Source organism: Thunnus albacares, chromosome 19, assembly GCF_914725855.1.
Source record: "Thunnus albacares chromosome 19, fThuAlb1.1, whole genome shotgun sequence".
NCBI lineage: Eukaryota > Metazoa > Chordata > Actinopteri > Scombriformes > Scombridae > Thunnus > Thunnus albacares.
The window spans coordinates 25,688,270-25,707,601 of NC_058124.1; the positions used below are offsets into that span (position 1 = coordinate 25,688,270).

Here is a 19,332-nt window from a genome sequence, read left to right on the forward strand (position 1 = left end):
CAGGACTTTGTTTCTGGAAAGACATGATAATTTTTCCACAAATAAAATTCCATTCGCCTCCATTGTTTTGGGCTCGAGGCAAAAACATTAAAATTGGATGTCGCAAAACTTGGGGGGGGGGGAACTTCTTGTCTAGATAACACTAGTGGAAACTTACAGAGTGCATGTGGTTTGGTTGAAACTCATTGCGGTGAATAACCGTTTTTATAATTTAAGTAAAGGGCCCAATGAAGAGAAAATATTAATAACTTGAAGAGAAGCTTTTTAAAATTAATTTCTAGCTGTGCAGTTATGTATATTTTAGCATCTGGAGCTCTTTAATGTGTTATTATGTGTTCATGGAGGTTAACCAACACAATTTCCCTGTTTTGGATGCGTTTTGTTTCCGAGGATCAGAACAGAAGTCGTTCATAGAAATTTACGAGACAATAGTGACTTTGTTTCGGACCCATGTGTGCTCCTTCTGGGCAGCGCTGGCCAAACATGCCTGCGAGAACAAATTTTTCATAAGACAGTTTTCTAAATTTGTCTTTATTTCAAATCACAAAAGATAAAGACTATTGATCCCAAAGGGAAATAGCAGAAAGTGAAAGTGAAGAACATTATCAAAAAAACATCCCTGGAAAGGTGTTCACCCTTCTGGGAAAATAAAAAGAATTATTGCATATTGCATACTCACTGCAAGTTATTTCACATACTGACTGACCCAGTGCTACATTTAAAATTATTTCTGGGTAAGTCTGACTGATATATTTGTGTGACATATTGTATGTTCCTGCTACCGTCAGGTCACAATATGTTCACTGAATAATTTCCAAGTCGTTTCCTGGAAAGAACCATGTAATAAATTACAAGAAAAATAGAAAGAACTCAATTTGTACACCTCCAATTATTAAATAATTGCAAGCAGTGCACAGCAGATAAGCAGAACCTGTCTACAAGAAAATAATTATAAAATAAGAAAATAATTCAACATATTTGGAGAATCAGGTTTATAATAATAAATTAATAATAACTGAATATTTTCTTGGGTTTAAATGGAGCGTTTCTATCAAGGAAATTCCTATTTTTCCTATAAGTAGCACCAAATTTACACAGTTCTTTCCAGGAAACATTCCAGGAAATCAAGAGAGCGTTACCTGAATTCATAATTTCATTAGTTTCAGAATAATTTCCTTTATTTCTCAGCACCAGAGGGGGATCCTTAACGGATGGGGGAAGATACCAGCTTTAAACATCAGCTTAAATGAAAATTTAAAACGAGCCAACAGTGGATGTAACATTTGAGATTTTTTTAATTTGATTTGAGGGTTTTCAACAACTCACTTTTAGGCAAAGAAAAGGATAGTAATTTAGTAATAATATTACATGTTTTAGTTTTACAGAAAAAAGAAAAAACACGTCTGGACAGGACCTAAATAATGAACTATGCGTACACGCTTTTTGTTACAAAAATTGGGCATAACTGTGGCATGAGGGAGTAGGTAAAAGGGGGTACAGGAGGGGGAAAATAATATCACATCGATACATATACTCGTCCCGCTGTTTTACAAAGATAGTCCCCAACTTGTTCCCTCCCACCCGTACAATACCAACAATGATAAAAGAAATGATACTTGGAGTAAAAAACAGCAAATAATCAATATATAATAAAATATAATACGAATTGTACAGTACACTCCGGTTATTTCTGTTGTCCTTTTCAAATCCTGAACACATTAACAGTTTGAGTCGTGTTTTTTTCTCCATTCACGCCTCTTAAAAAAATGACAAAAGTAGTGTACATTAAAAACAAGGTCACCAGCACTTCTCTGCTTTGTCCTAACTCCTTTTTTGACATTTCAGTCACTATAGCACAGCAACCAGTATTGCCTTTTTGTGACAGATAAGGCCCTTAAACTGTTGTAAGTGTTGTATTTTCATGAGGTTCTGAGACTGTTGTCTGATTTCTTTTTTTCTTTACAAGATAAATTTATCTCGAGGGCAGAATATAAAAAGAGAAAGATTCTCCACTGGGGTAACAAATGAACACAGAGCAAGAGACAAGGACTATACTGTTTTAACTGTGAATAGTGTGAAAACAATCTGAAAAAATAAACTGGTACTTTTCAAATTTATGCGCAAACACTGCTAATGAAAAGGAGAAAAAAAAAAAAAAGATGATGGAAAGGAAACTGTGTGAATGCATTTCTCAGACAGATGCTACTAAAATTGTCACTTGGCCTAGAGTTCCTTCACCTTTGGGGAAGGGGAGACAGTAGGGTTGGGAACCCAAAACTGATTCCAAATTAGAGATGAATCCAAAATGCCAAGAACTGGGTACCCATTCAAAAAAATCTGAATTTCGGTTCTGCTTATTGGTTCCTAAACACGATGACCCTTTATTATTGCAAACAAAGGCTACATATCTGTAAGGACGTGGCTATCTGCCGCATAGGACCCGTCTACGTCATGCATCAACGCAACAGCGTGTCGATTGGTTTAGATACGAGCACGCATGGCTAACGTCACATCAGTAGTGAAAGATGGACCGCGGTCGACGCTCTAAAAGTGTGGCTTCACTTTATTAAAGAAAACAATAAGACAAAGTGCATGTGGGAAGCTAATTAGCTGTAAGTCAGGTTGCACGTCAAATTTGACCAAAAAACATTTAAGGCAGCGCGGCGTCAGTCTAAAAGAACGTCTAGTGTTTGATGTCATGCAGTCTCCTAGCCCGAGTGCATCATCAGCCGGCGTTAGCACCACCGATAAAGCCAAAGATACCTTGCTGTGACACACTCAGCTGCATTCACGCTAAAAACAGTTCTGTGTAAAACAATACAAAGCGGCTGTGTTTCTGTGGGCGTGTTGTTTAAAGTGCCGGTTAAGACAATGAAATACAATCCAGTAAATCCGGTCGGAGTAACAGATTATTGCGTTTAAAAGCTTATCAGAAAAAAAAAAACACTGCAGTGGTTTGTAATAATCACAGACTGGATTTTTACAACTCCGGAAAGTTATGACGTTGCAACCCCTGTTTACAAGTGCGCACATGTGAAACGCGTCAGTGTCCGTTGACCTCTAAAAAAAAAAAAAAAAAAGTACATATGGGACCGTGTGCGAGTCCACAGCTGGACACGGAAAGCAGAAAGCATGGACTGGCCTTTACAGTGACAGCAAACTACGTCACTGAGGGAAAACGAGAGAAAGCAGAACGAAAAAGATTTTGAATTGACTTATTTCAATGACACAATAAAAGTCAAAGTAGATGCTTAAAAGAATAAAGATATTTTGTTATCTAAACCTTTTACCTCTCTCTCTTTTTTTTTTAATATTGGAACTGAAACTTGGGAATCGATAGGAACTGGAATCGATAAGCAGAATCGGAATTGATAAAATTCAAACGATACCCAACCCTAGGAGACATATGGATGGGTGGTTCTGATTACGGGCCTTTTGAAGTCCACACTAATTTATCAACCACCTCTGTTGTAATAAGTTAGGATTGTATACGGATTTATCCAGGGAGGGGTGTGGGGATATTGCAGTCGTTACAATAAACCCTCCCCATTCTTCCCCCCCACCTTTTTTTTGTTAAAAACTTGCTAGCTCTTGCTCGCTTCTTGGATTATTTAAAAAAAATAAACATCAAAACAATCTAGTCTAAAAAACTGTTTTTTTTTTTGTTTTTTTTTTACTGACTGTACTCAGTCAGAACTGTTGATCTCTCAGGCTGGACCACAACTGGGACCGTCAGCTGGACTGGTGAATGATCGCTATCTGACTGAGACGGCAACGGAGATTTAATCTTCATCAGTCCCCAGATCCCGCCCCCGCTGCTTGTGGTGATCCCCCGACAGGAGAACATGTGGCGGGCTAGGAGCCGGGAGTTCCAGAAGCGGTGTCGGCATCTGCGGCACTGGAACGCGGCTTGCTTTAGATGCTGGCCCCTGTGTTTCAAGGCTTTGTGTAACGAGCTGGTGCGTCTTCCACACACCTGGCACCGCAGGCGGGCGTGGCGGCCTGAGTTTCTCGGTGGGTGCCTTATGGCGTGGTGGACCAGCAGAAAACCCTGCTTGGCGTACGTGGTGCTGGGGCAGATCGGACAAGGGAAGCGTTTGATGGGGACATCCATTGAGGTGATCCCCGTTACTTTCACGGCGCCTCCGTACCACGACTTTACTTTCGTCATGCCGCCCTTCATTCTCAGCTGGGCGAGGAGCTTTTTTTTGTTAAGCTGAGCCTGCAGTCTGCCCCTCCGTTTCCTCAGGATCAGCAGCTTCCTGCGTGTGTCTTTACTCAGTGGGACGCCCACCAGCTTTCCGTCTCTCATGATGCTATGGATCACTATTCGCCTTTTTTTTTTCCTGTGCTTTCTTGTCTGTCCATGCCGCTTTTGGAAGTTTTTTGAGCGGTAGTGAAAAGGGTGCTGCAGCTGCTGTTGTTGCTGCTGCTGCTGCTGCTGCTGCTGCTGTGGCGGTTGTTGTTGTTGTTGTTGTTGCTGCTGCTGTTGTTGTGGTTGCTGTTGTGGTTGTTGTTGTTGCTGCTGCTGCTGCCCCGATGCCCCTTGCTGCATGTGAGACGACCCGGTGTAGTTGGAACTCGACGGGGAGTCGTAGAAGAGGGGCGAGTATCCGGAGGGTTGGGAATGGTTGACCCGTTGGCCGTTGCGATCGATTCCATGCTGAGACAGCTTGTGCCGCACTAAGCTGTTGGAGTAGGCGAAGGCTTTACCGCATACCTCACAACGAAAGGACTTCTCCAGCCCTACCCCGCCGCCGTGGACGGTCTGTTGATGCGCCGTCAGGTGGAAGTAGTGGCGGAACGATTTCCAGCACACTGTACACGTATAAAGCCTCTGGGAGGGGGTTCCGGACGTAGGCGACTTTTCTCCTTGGGAGCAGGATGAGAAGTAGTCAGAGTTTCCGGAGTTGGCGACTTGACTGATGGCGGCGGCGGCGGCGGCGGCGGCTGCGGCTGCGGCACCTTTTATTCTCCTCCCCTGGCTGTCGATCTCCCCTTTTCTGTGCAACTTCCCGTGTCTCACCAGGCTCTGTGCGTAGGCGAACATCTTCCCGCACAGGTTGCATTTGTAGTTCTTCTGACCGGAGTGCACGGTCAGATGCTTGGTGAGGTGGAAAGGCTCACGGAACATTTTGCCACACACGTCGCAGGCGTGAGGCTTCTCCCCTGTGTGGACGCGGTTGTGACGCCGCAGGGTTTCAGCCCTCCTGAAGCGTTTGCCGCATATTTGACAACCGTAAGGCCTTTCTGAACCGTCCCCTTGAAGCGCAGGGCTCCGCCTTCTCCTGACGATGGCGCCCGGGTCCCTTTTCTCCCTGGGCTTCCTCGGCCTCCTGGGCTTCGCGTGGGGCTGGCTGGGGTGGGTCAAAGGCATGGTGGAACCGTTGAGGCTAGAGGTGGTCGACGGTCCACCCATGTTACCAAACCCCAACCCCCCCAGCAGGCCTCCGATAATATCCCTCCTCTCTCCGTCCCTGTTCTCTGTGTTTATATCACAAGAGGCCGCGGCGGCAGCGGCGATGGCTGACATCGCGCTGCTTGTGACCTCGTCCTCTGAATCATCCAATAGGGAGGAGAGAGGGAGGTGTGGCTGTTGTGGCTGGTGGTGGTGCTGTTGTTGTTGTTGTTGCTGCTGCTGCTGTTGTTGTTGCTGACTCTGTGGATGGGGATGAAGAGTTGGGGCTAAAGGGGCTTTACGGAGAGTTTGGCTGGTCATTTCACTGGCTAGCGTACCCTCTGAGGAGTACAGAGATGAAGATTGTGTTCGTCTATAGTCGTCGACTCCGCTGTTGTAGGACGACTGGTTCTGGTAGCGATTTCTGGAGTAATCTGTGGCATACTTGTCGTTAGCCATCCCCGTCCCGTCGTTCGAAATCCCTACCCTGTCTCCGCCGCTTCCCATTTTACTGCCGCTCGGGTTGGACGATCCGCTCCCTCCGGTGCCGGTTCGGTTTTTTGAACTCCGGGGAGGTTTACCGCAGGCACCTGAAGCAGCGTGGTTGAGAAGGGAGGTGCTCTCGCGGAAACAACGTCCGCAAGCCGGACAACGGAAAGGCTTCTCGTCGTGGATCTTCTCGTGTCTCGTGAGCGACTCGCGACGGTTGAAGGACTTCTGGCAGATGTTGCAGACAAAAGGCCGGTTTTCTGAGTGGGTGACGCTGTGCTGGATGAGATGACCCCTCTTTTTAAATCTCTTCCCACATTCGCCGCAGCAGAATATCCTCTCCGGGCTGGGGGAGTTACAGTCTGATTTCCTGCTTTGGCTGTTTGGTGTCAAGCCGTGGCTGCGGAGATGCCGTCGAAGGCTGGAGAGGTGGGTGAAGGTTTTACCGCACTCCCCGCAGTGGTAAAGGGGTTCAGGTTCGGGCTGGCCAGATGAACTGTTACTGTGGCTGTCTTGGGATTTGGACAACTGTTGGTTACCGTTGGCTACGAGCACGGAGGTGGAGTTAGAGGAAGGAGGGGCAGACGAAGAAGAGGAGACGGTGGAGGATGACTGCTGTTGCTGTGAGGATGATGAGAGGAGAGAGGAATGCTGTGGCTCGCTTCCGATGCCACTTATCCCCACACCCCCAGATCCTCCTCCCACAAGGCCAGATGAGGAGCTCTGACTGTGCCCACTCGAGCTGCTGTTATGGCAGTTACTAACGCTGCTGCTGCTATGGCTGTGGCTGCTTTGACTGTGGCTACTAGTGTCTGTTTTCCTCTGGGGCAGGTAGCCAGCCATCGCTTTCTTTCTCCTGCTTCCTCCACTCGAAGTCGACGTCGACGAACTGTCTCCTGACTTTGCGTCGTCTTTAGCGAGGGAAAGGTGGAGGGGCAGAGGGAGGGGGAGGCCGGCCTCTTGCTGCATTAACGACGCTATCTGGTTGGAGGAAAGGACTGGAATGCCTTGAAAATCAAAGCCACCCAGTGGGGCGGGCTGGGGGGCCGGGTGGAGGGGGTGCGGGTGGTGAGTGTGGCTGTGTGGATGAGATAAGGCATGAGGGGTCAACTGCTGTTGTTGCTGCTGAGGCTGTGGAGTTGTGTGGCTGTGGGAGGAGTGGAGGGCAGGAGGAGGGGCCAGGGCCGAGTTTGAGTCAGTGGCCCCTTGGCCGAGGCCCAGGCCCAAGTGGTTGTGAGTGCCCTGCTGGACGAGGAACTGCTCCAGGCTGCTGTTGGTGGGGACTCCGGACAGGAAGTACTGGTTGGCGGCAAGCATGCAGCTGAACTGCTGATGAAGGCTGCGGGGATCTGACTGGCCCACTAAGGGCACTGCAGTGCTGCTGGAGGGGTTGTTGGAGGCTGAGGTGGAGGTGGAGGGAGAGGGGGAGGAAGAGGAGGGACCAGAAGAGGGCTGGGGGACAGAGAGACCTGGATGCAGCGGGGGAGGCGGGGGAGCAGGTGTGACGACGCCCCCGATGACCCCCGCGCTTCCTCCGCTGCTGCTCCCACCAAAGTCAAAACGTCCCATCCCTGAGTGGAGCTGCTCCTGAGCCAGCGCAGCTTCGGCCGGGTGAAAAGGCCGCAGAAACTGGGGGTATCCTGACGAGGAGCTCCCGCTCCCGCTGCTGCTACTGCTGCTCATCTTACTGGACTTCCTGGAGCTGTGAGACGAAGAGGACGACTGACTTTGGTGGGAGATGGATGGAGGAGGGGCGCTCATTTTGGCGAACAACGACGAGGAGTCTGCGAAGGCATTACTCCGAGAGCTCTGGAGGGATCCGAGGCCGAGTCCAGATAGAAGGCTTCCGGAGCTGTCAGCGCTGGGCTGATGCTGCTGCTGGAGCTGCTGCTGATGCTGCAGCTGGACCTGCTGTTGGTGGCTCAGTTGTCGTTCTAATCCCAGGCCTTTGAACTGATGGGCTTGGTGTCCACTTAGCATCTCTAAAATGTCCATGGGGTACTTGCTGAACTGGAACATCTTCAAATACTTCTATAGCAAAGTGTAACGGGGTTGAAACGACCCCGTTACACTCAGTCTATAGTCGCTGGAAACAGCCGTAACCCTTATCAAAACGACAAGGTCTGATTTTCAGAGGTAATCCCGCTGCAGTGTCTACCCCGACACTTCCAACCAGCCACTATAATCCACCAGAAGCTGGTGCTTGGTTTTTCTCACATAAATGAATCACTAATACTTTTACTCTCCATTCAGGAGTTAAGCCTTCAAGTGCTTCTGTGGGATGTTATAAAAACGGGTCATAAATAGGCAATATACTAAATTATACTAAAAAACTGAGTCTGTAGTGTTTCTTCAGAGTGTTCCATAACCGTATGCTGATTCTTTTTTCCAAAAAAAAAACAAAAAAAAAGAGAAAAAAAAAAAAAAAAAAAAAAAAAAAATCAGGTCAGCAGTCCCATTTAGTGAAGTGAGTCTGTTATTTCAGCGGAGGATGAACCACTGCTGCCCTTCTGTCCCTTCATGGAGTTCTTACGGGAGCCTGAGGACAGAGAAACAGAGAAAAAGACATAATATCAGTGAGCGATTTGGCGACTTGATGCACATCAGATAAACAAGTTTTGGCACAGCAAGTTGCTTTTTTTTTTTTTTTTTTTTTTTGCCCTTAATGCCTGAAAGCCCGGATGCTGAATGTCTCACAAGGAACTTCCCCCAAAATAAACTATTAAAACACAAGCAACATTATTTAGCAGAACTTCATGTGGTTTTGATAGATTTAATTTATGGAAGTTTGTGTTATTTTGAGCCACAATACTCTTATGGCGGTTCATTTATTGAGCTGATGCTCTCACTGATATAAGATGTTCACTTCCTGTTGAGACTGTCAGGTGCAGTTTTTAGTGATGTTGTCTTGTTTAACTGAAAATTTTAAGGGTTCTACTCTAAAAGGAGTTCATGTATTTCCTTTTAGAAACACATTTTCTCAAATTAAATCAACAGTAACCGTGGCCACCACATGTAAGATTTTTTGGCTGAGAATACAAGCATGTCCACCGTGTCCGATTCAAGCTAAGCGCAAACTGGGTCATTGCTTTTTTTCCCTCCTCGTAACGAATATCCACTCAAGAGGCCTGAGCAGCTGTTGCACAATTATTTCTATACAAACTGTGGAGATGTTGGATAGCGCTCTGCATTTGATTTGTTTGTTCAACCTGGTAAAATGTTATTCTTCAGCTCACTTTCTAATATTAGACAGCTTGAACCCGACGAACCTCATACCCAGCAGCTGCCAGAACTGAGCTTGTGCGAGGAGTTTTCCTTCTTCCTCTTTTTATTTCGTAACGGGCAAACCAGAATGTGTTTTTATTTTAGATATTTTAATGTGTCACCGTCTTAGTGTACGTGCATGATTTTATTAGTGTTTTATTAAAAAAAAATGAATTTCTAGGCACAAAGGAGACAAGAACCAGGACTGAGAAACTAAACATATCAAGAGAAATAAACATATCTGTCACTTGTGAGACAAAAATCACGTTATATCAATCGGTGCCAAATTTCGGTACCTTATCAGACTGAGAATGAGCGCCAAAATAAGATTTAAAAAAAACACATTTACTGACTGAAGGGGCTCCAACAGTGACAGAAGCACAGACCCCCAGATACAAAGAGACGTGACGGATCCGAATTTACTAGCCTGCACGGCGGCTAGCAGCTAGTTAGCATGGCTAGCATCGTTAGCATAGCCGTGCCGTGCTGTGTGTAGCTCACAGACTGTATAACAGCACGGTGCTGGGCGGCAGGTGACAGGTGTTAACGGTGCTTGTGTGCTCTGAAAAAACTTCACGGCGCAGATATAACGTTACACAGTTGACGGACTGTTAGCTTAGCATGCTAATCCTACGGTCTCTCTGTAATAAGAACATAGGTGTTAGTTTGTTATTAGGTCTTCACCCAGTTAAGTGTGCTGAATGATTTAGACCGATATGCTGCCAATCAGTGTGGTAGTTCGGTACCTCGAGCCTGAGTACGTTATACCATCGAGAGCTACTGTGACTTAACGCATTGAAAACATTTCGAGGTGAAGAAGGATGAGCTAAAGTCGAGCTAACCGGGGCAGACAAGCTAGCTCTGACCACCGACCGCTGGACAGCTCTCACAAACCAAAGCTACATCATCAACCAGTTAGTTACCAGTTAAAAGGGGGTCAGCCTATCCAAAAGCAAAATGAACCGAAACTGACATGTCTAATTATTATACTGGCTTTCCTTTTTAGTGTGAAAATGTGTCCCCACACACACACACACACACACACACACACACACACACACACTAGTGAGTGCAGCAAATAAGAGCCTACAGAGAGAAAAGAAAAGAGAGCGGTGACTCTAAATGCCACAAGACTCCTGGCCGGCTCCAGCTGGATAACATGGCTGCCTGTTGCCTCCAAAAAAACACACAAACAAACACACACACACACACACACACACACACACACACACACACACAGCTAAATGCCAGATAAATAAAAAAACAAAAAAAAACAGGAGTCTGGTGGACAGTGTCCTTGTGTGTGCGACAGGAAAACAAGACACTGTTGTTAATCAACATTCAAGATCAGAAAATCCCTCGTGTAATCAAAGATCCAAAAATACACACGATTATCTGATCATTATGTTTTCTGAGATCCAAAGATTTTACAACCGATTTATTCAGACAAAACACGTACAGACGCCCTGAAGATCTTCACCTCTGTATCGAATCCTGTATTTATAAATCAAAACAAGCATTGATTAATGATTACTCTTATTTTAGAGTGATGTATTGATTTGTTTTGTTGTCTATATAACGTTACTTAATAGTGAAAATGCCCTTAACAGTTCACGAGAGTCCGTTTAACAGATTGACACAAACCAAAGCAAACCTTCACATTGGAGAAGCCGGCGCCAGACACCGTTTTGCATTTTTTTACTCGACACATGACCTTTAAAAATCAATAAACAACTGAATCACTCGATTATAAAAACATCGCTGGCGCTCGTTTTACTGTCGATCGACCGATAAACTAATTAATCTACACATTTTTTTACAGCACTGAAACCAAGCAGTGCTGACGACTAACTCATTGACACCTCCGCACATCTTTAATCCTTCATCCTCTGACAGCAGGAGGGTTTTAACTTTTCCAGTAACAGGCACCACATCGACTGGCAAGAGGTTGAATTTTGAATAATTAACGCTGGTTGTCTTTTCCAACAAAACACTGTCTCTTAAGTTTGAACACAGCTGCAAAGATAAAACATGACATTTGGCAAAAAAAAAACCACCTTGACCTTAATCTGATTACAAAAAAAAACCCTTTTCATTATAACAAATCTTTTATTCTCACGTTAGTCATCAGTCTGCGGCTTCTTCTCGCTAACCGATGCATTAGCATAAAGCCCTGAAACAGAAAACTTCAGCGTTCAGTGTGTCACCTCTGAGAAAAAGGTTATTGTGCTATCTTATTCTGTGTTACACGTCTTAATTTCGGGCTGTTAATCCTGACCTTCCAGCGGCACCGACGACTCTCCCCCCCCCCCCCCCCCCCCCCCGAGACAGAAACCAGATCGGCTAAACATCCTTATACACACACACACACACACACACACACACACTGTCACATCTGTGTACGGTCTGACGCTGGGCAGAGCTCGGATGAACCTGCGTCTAACAAATCTTAAAACAATAAAAGAATCACAAATACCGACGACTTCTTTCTGAGCGATATAAACGACAGAAGAAAGCTGCTTCTATTCATCCTCTTTTGTGTGTGTGTGTGTGTGTGTGTGTGTTATTTCTGTGCTTAAAGGTCAGAGACTTGATAGCTATAAAGAGACAAATATGTTGATAAGACGTACAAGTTCGGCCACAGACCACTTCAGAAACTGGCAAAGATAAACATTTGTCTACTAAAGCTTTTTTTTTTTTTTTTTTTTTTTCCAGCAACCACACTCTCAAAACTGAAACCACAAATTTACACAGAAGTCGATCTGTTGAACGACCTGTCGGCACAACAGTCCAATTCATCTAAATTCTGCTCAGTTTGTTTAACCGGGGACAGCCTGAAATAAACGCCACCCGGCTGAGTTAAGAGATCTGTTGAAACCCGACCGTATTAGAAGAAACATTATTATCCAACCGGGTCTATAATGAGCTGAACTGATTCGACACATTCGTAACCTGCGTTGCAGCACAAAAGAAATAGATACAAACATAATATTAACGGCCTGAAGACAAGATCCACAGTTTCTGTCAGGCTGTGAAACCCGGCGCTCTAAACAGATAACGATGCCGTTTTTCTTCGAACCATTTAACAGAGATATAAATGACACCTGTTACATCAGAGGGACGGAGGTTACTAGATGGTAAAATAGAAAAAAAAAAAAAAAAACCCACCACAACCCTGAACCCGAAGCAGCAGGACTGAGAACCACTTCCAAGTGCTGCAGCGAAGCAGAGATTGAACTTGAGGCCTTGAAGGCGCTGGAGACGAACCAGTTCTCGAGATGTGACGTCTGAAGGTTAAAGTGTTTATAGTCGTTCCGAACGGCCGGCCGCGCTCGAAGGACGGATGAATGAATGAATGAAAAGGCGGCCGTGACGGAGAGGAGAGAGAAACGATGACAGACTAGTCTTTCCTTGAAGGCTTTTGTGGTGTTTGTACCCGCAAAAAGTGACATAAAAAGTTGAAAAAGAGGGAGCACCTCTACGTACTTATGCAGACGAGCTCTACAACAGCTACTACGACCCACACTTTGCACCAGCAGCTTCAATGAAAAAAATAAAAAACGTGCAGTTCCTTTATTGAGTTTTGTTTTGAATATTCTCAGCGTTTCTCAACCTTTTCTAACCTTTGACCTCGTTCTCATGTCACAGAACTGAACAAAACAATCAAGAGCCGTCAACTTCTCATGTGACACCGAGTGAGACACAGATGTTTTCTAGTTTCAAGCGCTCAAAACGGAGCGTATAGCCACGATAACATATATATTTCTAATCAGTTAAATGTATTATTTATTTCAGATATGTTAAATACCCATCACTAATGTGAATCTCCTGAAACTCTGACTGAATTTCAGAGTTTTAAGAAACTCTACAGTATCTAGGGCTGAGTATCGGTATTACCGAAACGACCCAGTACAAAGCAGTATCGAAACTTCTCCAGTCAAATGATACCTGCATTCGATCATTTTTGTACCCAGACCCAGAAAAAAAATGACTCTTGTACAGTTTTGTTCGCAGCCGATCACCGCAAGCGTTCTTCGATTTAATGCAACGTGTGATTTGCTGCAGCTGCATGACAGTTTTTTAATGAATATTTCAATAATTCGAACACTTTCAAGATGTATAAAAATCACGTGTATGAGGAGGAGTGGTGGCATTTAACGCAACTGACTCCTTCCGTTCACATGGTGGGTATGGAATGAAGTACTTAGATACTGGTTTCAGTATCACTCTGAGGGTACTGGTATAAGTACTGGTTTCACAATCTTTTAAAAATGGTGCCCAGCAGTATCGGTGGGTATAACCGACATAACGGATTTGCATTTTCAGAATGAATGACTAAACTTGGATTAGTCAGACCTGCAGATTCAGCATTCAGAGTTTTTTTTTTTGCATGCAGTGACAACTCAAATATGTGCAGAGTTCAAAAAAAAAAAAAAAATCACATGTGCTACAGTGACATCTCCTTTATGCCACAATAAAAACACTTTTATGAGCAAACACTAAGTGACAAACTGAAGCTGATCTGACCCCAAAACAGTGAAGTTAGTTTGACAATGTGCAGGAGTGTGACTGCATGTTGTTGTTTTTGTTTTTTGTTTTTTTTTGCATCTTACCGGCTGATCCACAGGTCTGAAGCTCCCTGCTGGACCCGCAGCTGAGACAGAGGGAAGGGAAGGGAAGGAGGGGAGGAAGAAGAGGAGGAGGAGGAGGAGGAGGAGGGGGACACCACAGTCCAGCTTCTTTCTCCGCTGACAACCGGTGACTTCGGCTCGCCAATCTGAAACAGATGTACCGGTGACCGGAGCAGGTTAGACGGATGCAAAATACCGTTACCACTCACTCACCGGAGTCTGCTAGCATCCATCCCTCATCCAGCTAGCTCCCCCCTAAACTGCCAAAATGTTGTTTGAACGTCGCGAGGTCAAGTTATTGTGCCACATTACAAACACTCACAGGTGCCGTGTGTTTTAAATTAAACTTAAATGTGTCTCGTAAATCGTGATATAGAGAGATAATAATAGCTACACCTACATAAAGGAGGCATCCCGGGTGCATTGCTAGCAGCTTAGCCGACCCGTTAGCTCCGCTTTAGCTTGTTGCTAGCATACGAGCTAACATACTCCTCCTGGAAAAGCAGCTTTTGTTTTTGATTTTTTTTTTTTTTTTTTACCTTGTAGCATGCGATGTCTGGGCGCGAAAAAAGCTCAGAAATATGGGAGTAAAAGTGTAAAAGCATCGAGCGGGGAGTGCGCCGTTATGAGAGCCGTTTCCCTGCTGCCAGTCAGCGGGGCCTTTTTCTTCATCCTTGGAAAAACACCGTGAAAGGCCCGGCTCTCCATCGGCCCGGGAGGGCTGCTTTTCTCTCGCTAACAAAAACTATTTCCGCTGGTCCGATGTGTCCATTATCTGAAGCCGCCGTCCCGCTGCTCCGCCGACTCACTGCTCGTCTTCAACCAAACGGCGCCTTTGTTTTGTTTCCTTCGTGTTTCTCCTTCTTTTTTCCCTCGGCTGGCTGTTTTCCGCCCCGTGTCAGTGTGATGTGTCCCCCTCTGTAGACGACGGCTCCTCCGCTGCTGCTGCTTCTGCTGCTGGCGTTAAAATGGTAGTTTCCTGTCTGCATAATGGTTCCGGGTGGAGCCGGGCACAGGTTGGGCTGTCCGGTCGCGACCACACCGCCGCCGCTCCGCTCACATCCACCTCTGCCCCTCCGTTTGCAAAATATGGATCCTATCCAGCATGATGCTCATGAATAAATAAACCGCGTGTTTGTGTGCGTGCGTGCATATACGTGCGCGTGCATGCATGTTTGCACTCCATTAAAAAAGATATCACTGTATGTCATTAAGCCCCCCTGTGTGTGTGTGTGAGTGTGTGTGTTTTCACACTAAGTGTGTGAAATGTTAATTAGTCAATTAAAGATATCATTACAGCATGCTGCAACATTACAGCTTGTGTGTGTGTGTGTGTGTGTGTGTGTGTGTGTGTGTGTGTGTGTGTGTGTGTGTGTGATGCATGTGCTGCTGGTGCCTCATTTGCATTCAATTAAAGTTACGTTACTGTACAATATTTCTGCCTGTCGCCATCGCGTGTGTGTGTGTGTTTTAATGTGTTGAGTTTAATATGCATCTCTCTGTTTACTGTGTGTGTGTGTGTGTGTGTGTGTGTGTGTGTGTGTGTGTGTGTGTGTGTGTGTGTACTGAGTAATAAACCTGTTAGACTTTTCTATTCCCTCTTGTTGTGAATGTTAAACACTGGATCATATTTTGTCTAACAAGGTCTGTATAATAAAGTCTTATCTAGTGGTGGATAAACACTATTAAAGGGTCAGTTCACCCAAAAAAAAAAGCTTCAAACTAGTAATAAACAGCATTTTTGGGTTGTGGATGCTGGTCGGGATAAAACAAGACATTTTAGGTGGTTGCGTCTTGAGTTTGGGAAACTGTGATCAACATTTTTTACCATTTTCTGATATTTTATGGACCAAACGGAAAACAAAGGACAGATAATGGAAATAATCGTTAGTTGCAGCCCTGTTACACTATTCATTCTGAAAGTTTTGCATCAGGCATAAATACAAAAATAAATCAATCAGTCAATCAATAATTCTCCTATCATTGCTTCCTATATCACTCCTGCTCTCTGCTTATCACAAGTCCAGATTTAACTTCTCCACAAGGGTCAGAAGAGGTGAACAGAAAGCTGTGAATCTTGAGTCTGGTTTAACACCGCCGGCTGGTCTTTATTCCCTCCTGTAATTTACTCATTTTCTTACTTTAATGACTGTAATGAATTCAGTAATTTGTGCTTAAGTAGGGGGAGTGGTGGGATGGAGGATGGATGGGGGGGTGGGGGTGGGGGGGGTCTTGCTCCCCAGTGTTGAGCCTCAAATTGCTCCCTCAGGTGTGGAAACACAGGTAGGCGGAGCTGAGTTGAGAAACACAATAGGTGGATGCAAACGTGCACTTTTCCTCCCACTCGCACTGTAACGAGGATCTACTGAATATTTACAGTTAGATACAAACCACAATATTCTTTTTGATGCTCAAGTTACTTAATTTACCTATTCTGTGATCAGATAATTCCTGGTTTAATTTTAAAAAACAGCAATTTTTGACTGTATTTTATTTTAGGCACCAGTATCAAAAAAACAAATCAGATCTATTAACCGTATACTTTGGTTTTTGTGCAGCTTATATGGATGAATGAAGAGAAAATAAAGCTGTTAAAGCTGAAACGATCAGTCAATTATTCAATTAGTCGATTATCAGCAAACATATTTTATGTTTTGTCATTTAACGTGCAAAAATGCTAAATATTCACTAATTCCAGCTTCCAAAATCTTAAAATTTGCTTATTTTCTTTGGTTTTTTTTTTTATCATAATAAAGTGAATATCTTTGGAGTTTCTGAACTGTTGTTAAGAGAAATCAGCAATTTGATCTCTTTAAACATTTTTTCACTATTGATTCATCTAGTTATTATTTCTTTGATAAGATTTGTAGACTTTTGTCTAAAAAAAAATGCCAAAAAATAGTGAAAATGTCCATCACGATTCAATATAATGTCTTCAAATAGTGTTTTATGTTCGACCAACAGTTCAAAACTTAAAGATATTCAACTGATATTCATATAAAACAGTAAAAAGCACATGTGTGAAGCTGGAAACTAGCAGACATTTAACATTTTTGCTTTATTAACACCTAAAGATTAATTATTAAAGCTGTTTCAGTGAATTTTCTGTCGATTGACTGTTAATTGATTCAGCACTAAACATCAATATGAGCCTGTAGTCTAAAAAAAACACAACAGAAAGAGTCAAATTTCATCAGACAAGACACAAACAAGATTTAGAGGGATTTTTTTTTATTGTTATTATCAATTAAACAGTATGGTTTCTACAAATGCAAGAATTGATCACCAATAACAAAAGGGTTGCACATTTGTGAGACCTTTGATTGGATATTCTTGGAAATAGACATATAAGGGGATGTAATAAATGTATCATACAATTTGAGGTATGCAGAGTAGCTTTGAGAATACAAATGTGCCCATGAACCCCCCACCGCCCGCCCGCCCGCCCCCCCCTCCCCTGGTGGTTATGGTTAACACACACACACACAGCCACACATACACTCACATACATACATACAGGCACACAGATTAATCAGGGGAGCGTTTAAACTGAACATGGATTACGACATCTGTATCAGACCTTCGGAGGGATGAGGAGAAATGATGAGAGAGACGTTAAAAATACAACTGAATTTTCATGTTTAATTTACATTTCCTCCTTTTTTTTTTTGTTTGCCTCTTTCTCTTTTTAAAATTCAACAAGATGTTTTCATCGTAAAAACCACCAGAGCCTTTTTTCCCCTGTCACAATACATTCTCCTCCGCAACCCACTTAAGCAACAACGCAATATTTTTTCTCCTCTTTCGCTTGTATTGCAACTTTAAAAAGCTGTAAATACTGTATGTTGAGTTTCAAAACTTTTGTGCCCTTAAAATACTGCTAAGAAGAGCACGAATGAGAGAAAACTAATCACTTTTTGCAGACGGCAGCGTCGCAAACTCATCAACCGAGTGACATCACAGGCGTCGTGACGTCATAAATGAACTCACTCAGCTGTTCTGCTCAAATACCGATAAATTTACCATTTTTCAAACGTTTGAAAACTCCTCGCTTTGGTGAACGTAGCTCGACAAGAAAAGCCGTGATTGATCAATGTCCCCCCCCTCCCACAATTTAACACTACAGGCCTTTTTAAAATTCATTACAAGTTGATATGAACACGTAACGGATCGCGACTCGGGTCTTAAAATCGGCTTCATGTGCATTCGCTGAAGACGCCAAAAAAAAAAAAAGTTTGGTCAAAAATGAGGTTCAGCATTCCTAAGAAGAAGAAGAAGAAGAAGAAGAAGAAGACACTGAGAGTTACACACATGGGGTACACAAATTAAAACAGAGACGCATGTACATTTACACACACAAACATACGCGCCGTGACATCATCAGTCAGCACTATGACATCATCAACACTGGCCTCTGACATCGTCATGCGGTTCGTCTTTTCTCTTTGATTGCATCAGCTCTTTTTCTTCTCTGTTTGAATACAAACGTTTGTTGTTGTTTTGTTTTTTTTAAACTTTTCTCTGTTGTTTTTTGTTTTTTTCTCCATTTAAATTCCACTAGAAAGTTTGAATATTGAAAATCGAGGATTATACATTAAAATTCACAGAGATTTAAAAAAATAAATACATGTTTAAGTAAAAGACAGAAACAAACAAACAAACAAAAAAAAAGATAGTCGATCATGATAAGAGTGTCCGTAGTCTGATCGAGGAGGGGAATCGTAACACGTGTGATCGTAAAACATTAACACATGAGCACATGAAACATAGGAAATGTAAAAAAAAAAAAGACTGGCAGGAAGCTTTGCTCGGTTATCAATCATGTCTGTCTTTATCGAAATGCAACTCAGAGGAGGAAAACCTCAAACAAGGCCTTATGAGTCCCTTAAACCCCTTTTAAAAAAAGGGGAAATCCAGCCCGAAAGACTAGAAGGTCCATCTCACAGCCAGAAAAACAGAGAATTATACAAAATATGACATCAACGTGACCACCTTTTCTCCGATACTGTTTCGAAAAAAACAAACAAACAAACATGGTGGTGGTGGTGTTTTTTTTTTTTTTTTAATGTTACACAGAAGTCCCTCAAATCTCACAAAAGGGGGGTACAAAGATGTTGAAGAATTTCCTTGCATGTTTCTATTTTCTCTCTCTCCACACTTCTACAACAAGAAGAAGAAGAAGAAGAAGAAGAAAGAATGAGTGAACGTACAGTTATGCACAACAGCATGCCTCCTGACACCGACACGCAGAAGAAATGAATACAAACAAAAGAGAAGCAGACACTGTACAGAGCACAGACACACATAGATAATTCGGTATAGCCCTTGGTGTGAAGTGTCCGTTGTCCCCACCCCCCCCCCCGCCCTCGCCCCCCGCCGCCTCGAACCCGTCTGCCCCCTTTTTTCCTTCATATGAGGTGAGCAGCTGAACTGTTAACATGTGGCATCGTAGAAGTACAGAAGTGTTTATTGAATACCGGTCGGCGGCAAAAAGAACCCCCCCCCCCCCCCCCCCCCCCTCAACTCTCTACAAACTCGCAATGAAAACTT

General features: G+C 43.8%; 1 protein-coding gene across 2 annotated transcripts; it reads right to left on the bottom strand.

The window, feature by feature from the left end:
• Nucleotides 1–1,277: 1,277 nt before the first annotated feature.
• On the bottom strand, nucleotides 1,278–15,084 carry LOC122969226. 2 transcript variants are annotated; one of them, XM_044334757.1, is made up of 3 exons: nucleotides 14,322–15,084; nucleotides 13,765–13,928; nucleotides 1,278–8,426 (listed from the first exon to the last, which is right to left on the bottom strand). In XM_044334757.1, the coding sequence occupies exon 3, from the start codon at nucleotides 7,904–7,906 to the stop codon at nucleotides 3,674–3,676; it is 4,233 nt and encodes a 1,410-aa protein (XP_044190692.1). In that variant the 5' UTR covers nucleotides 7,907–8,426; nucleotides 13,765–13,928; nucleotides 14,322–15,084; the 3' UTR covers nucleotides 1,278–3,673. The 2 variants fall into 2 exon arrangements, with proteins under 2 accessions (XP_044190692.1, XP_044190694.1); XM_044334759.1 differs by having other exon boundaries at nucleotides 14,183–14,324.
• Nucleotides 15,085–19,332: the final 4,248 nt, after the last annotated feature.

Bases quoted from the DNA above. Each gene is read 5' to 3' on its own strand.
- LOC122969226 (XM_044334757.1), bottom strand. From the start codon at position 7,906: ATGTTCCAGTTCAGCAAGTACCCCATGGACATTTTAGAGATGCTAAGT.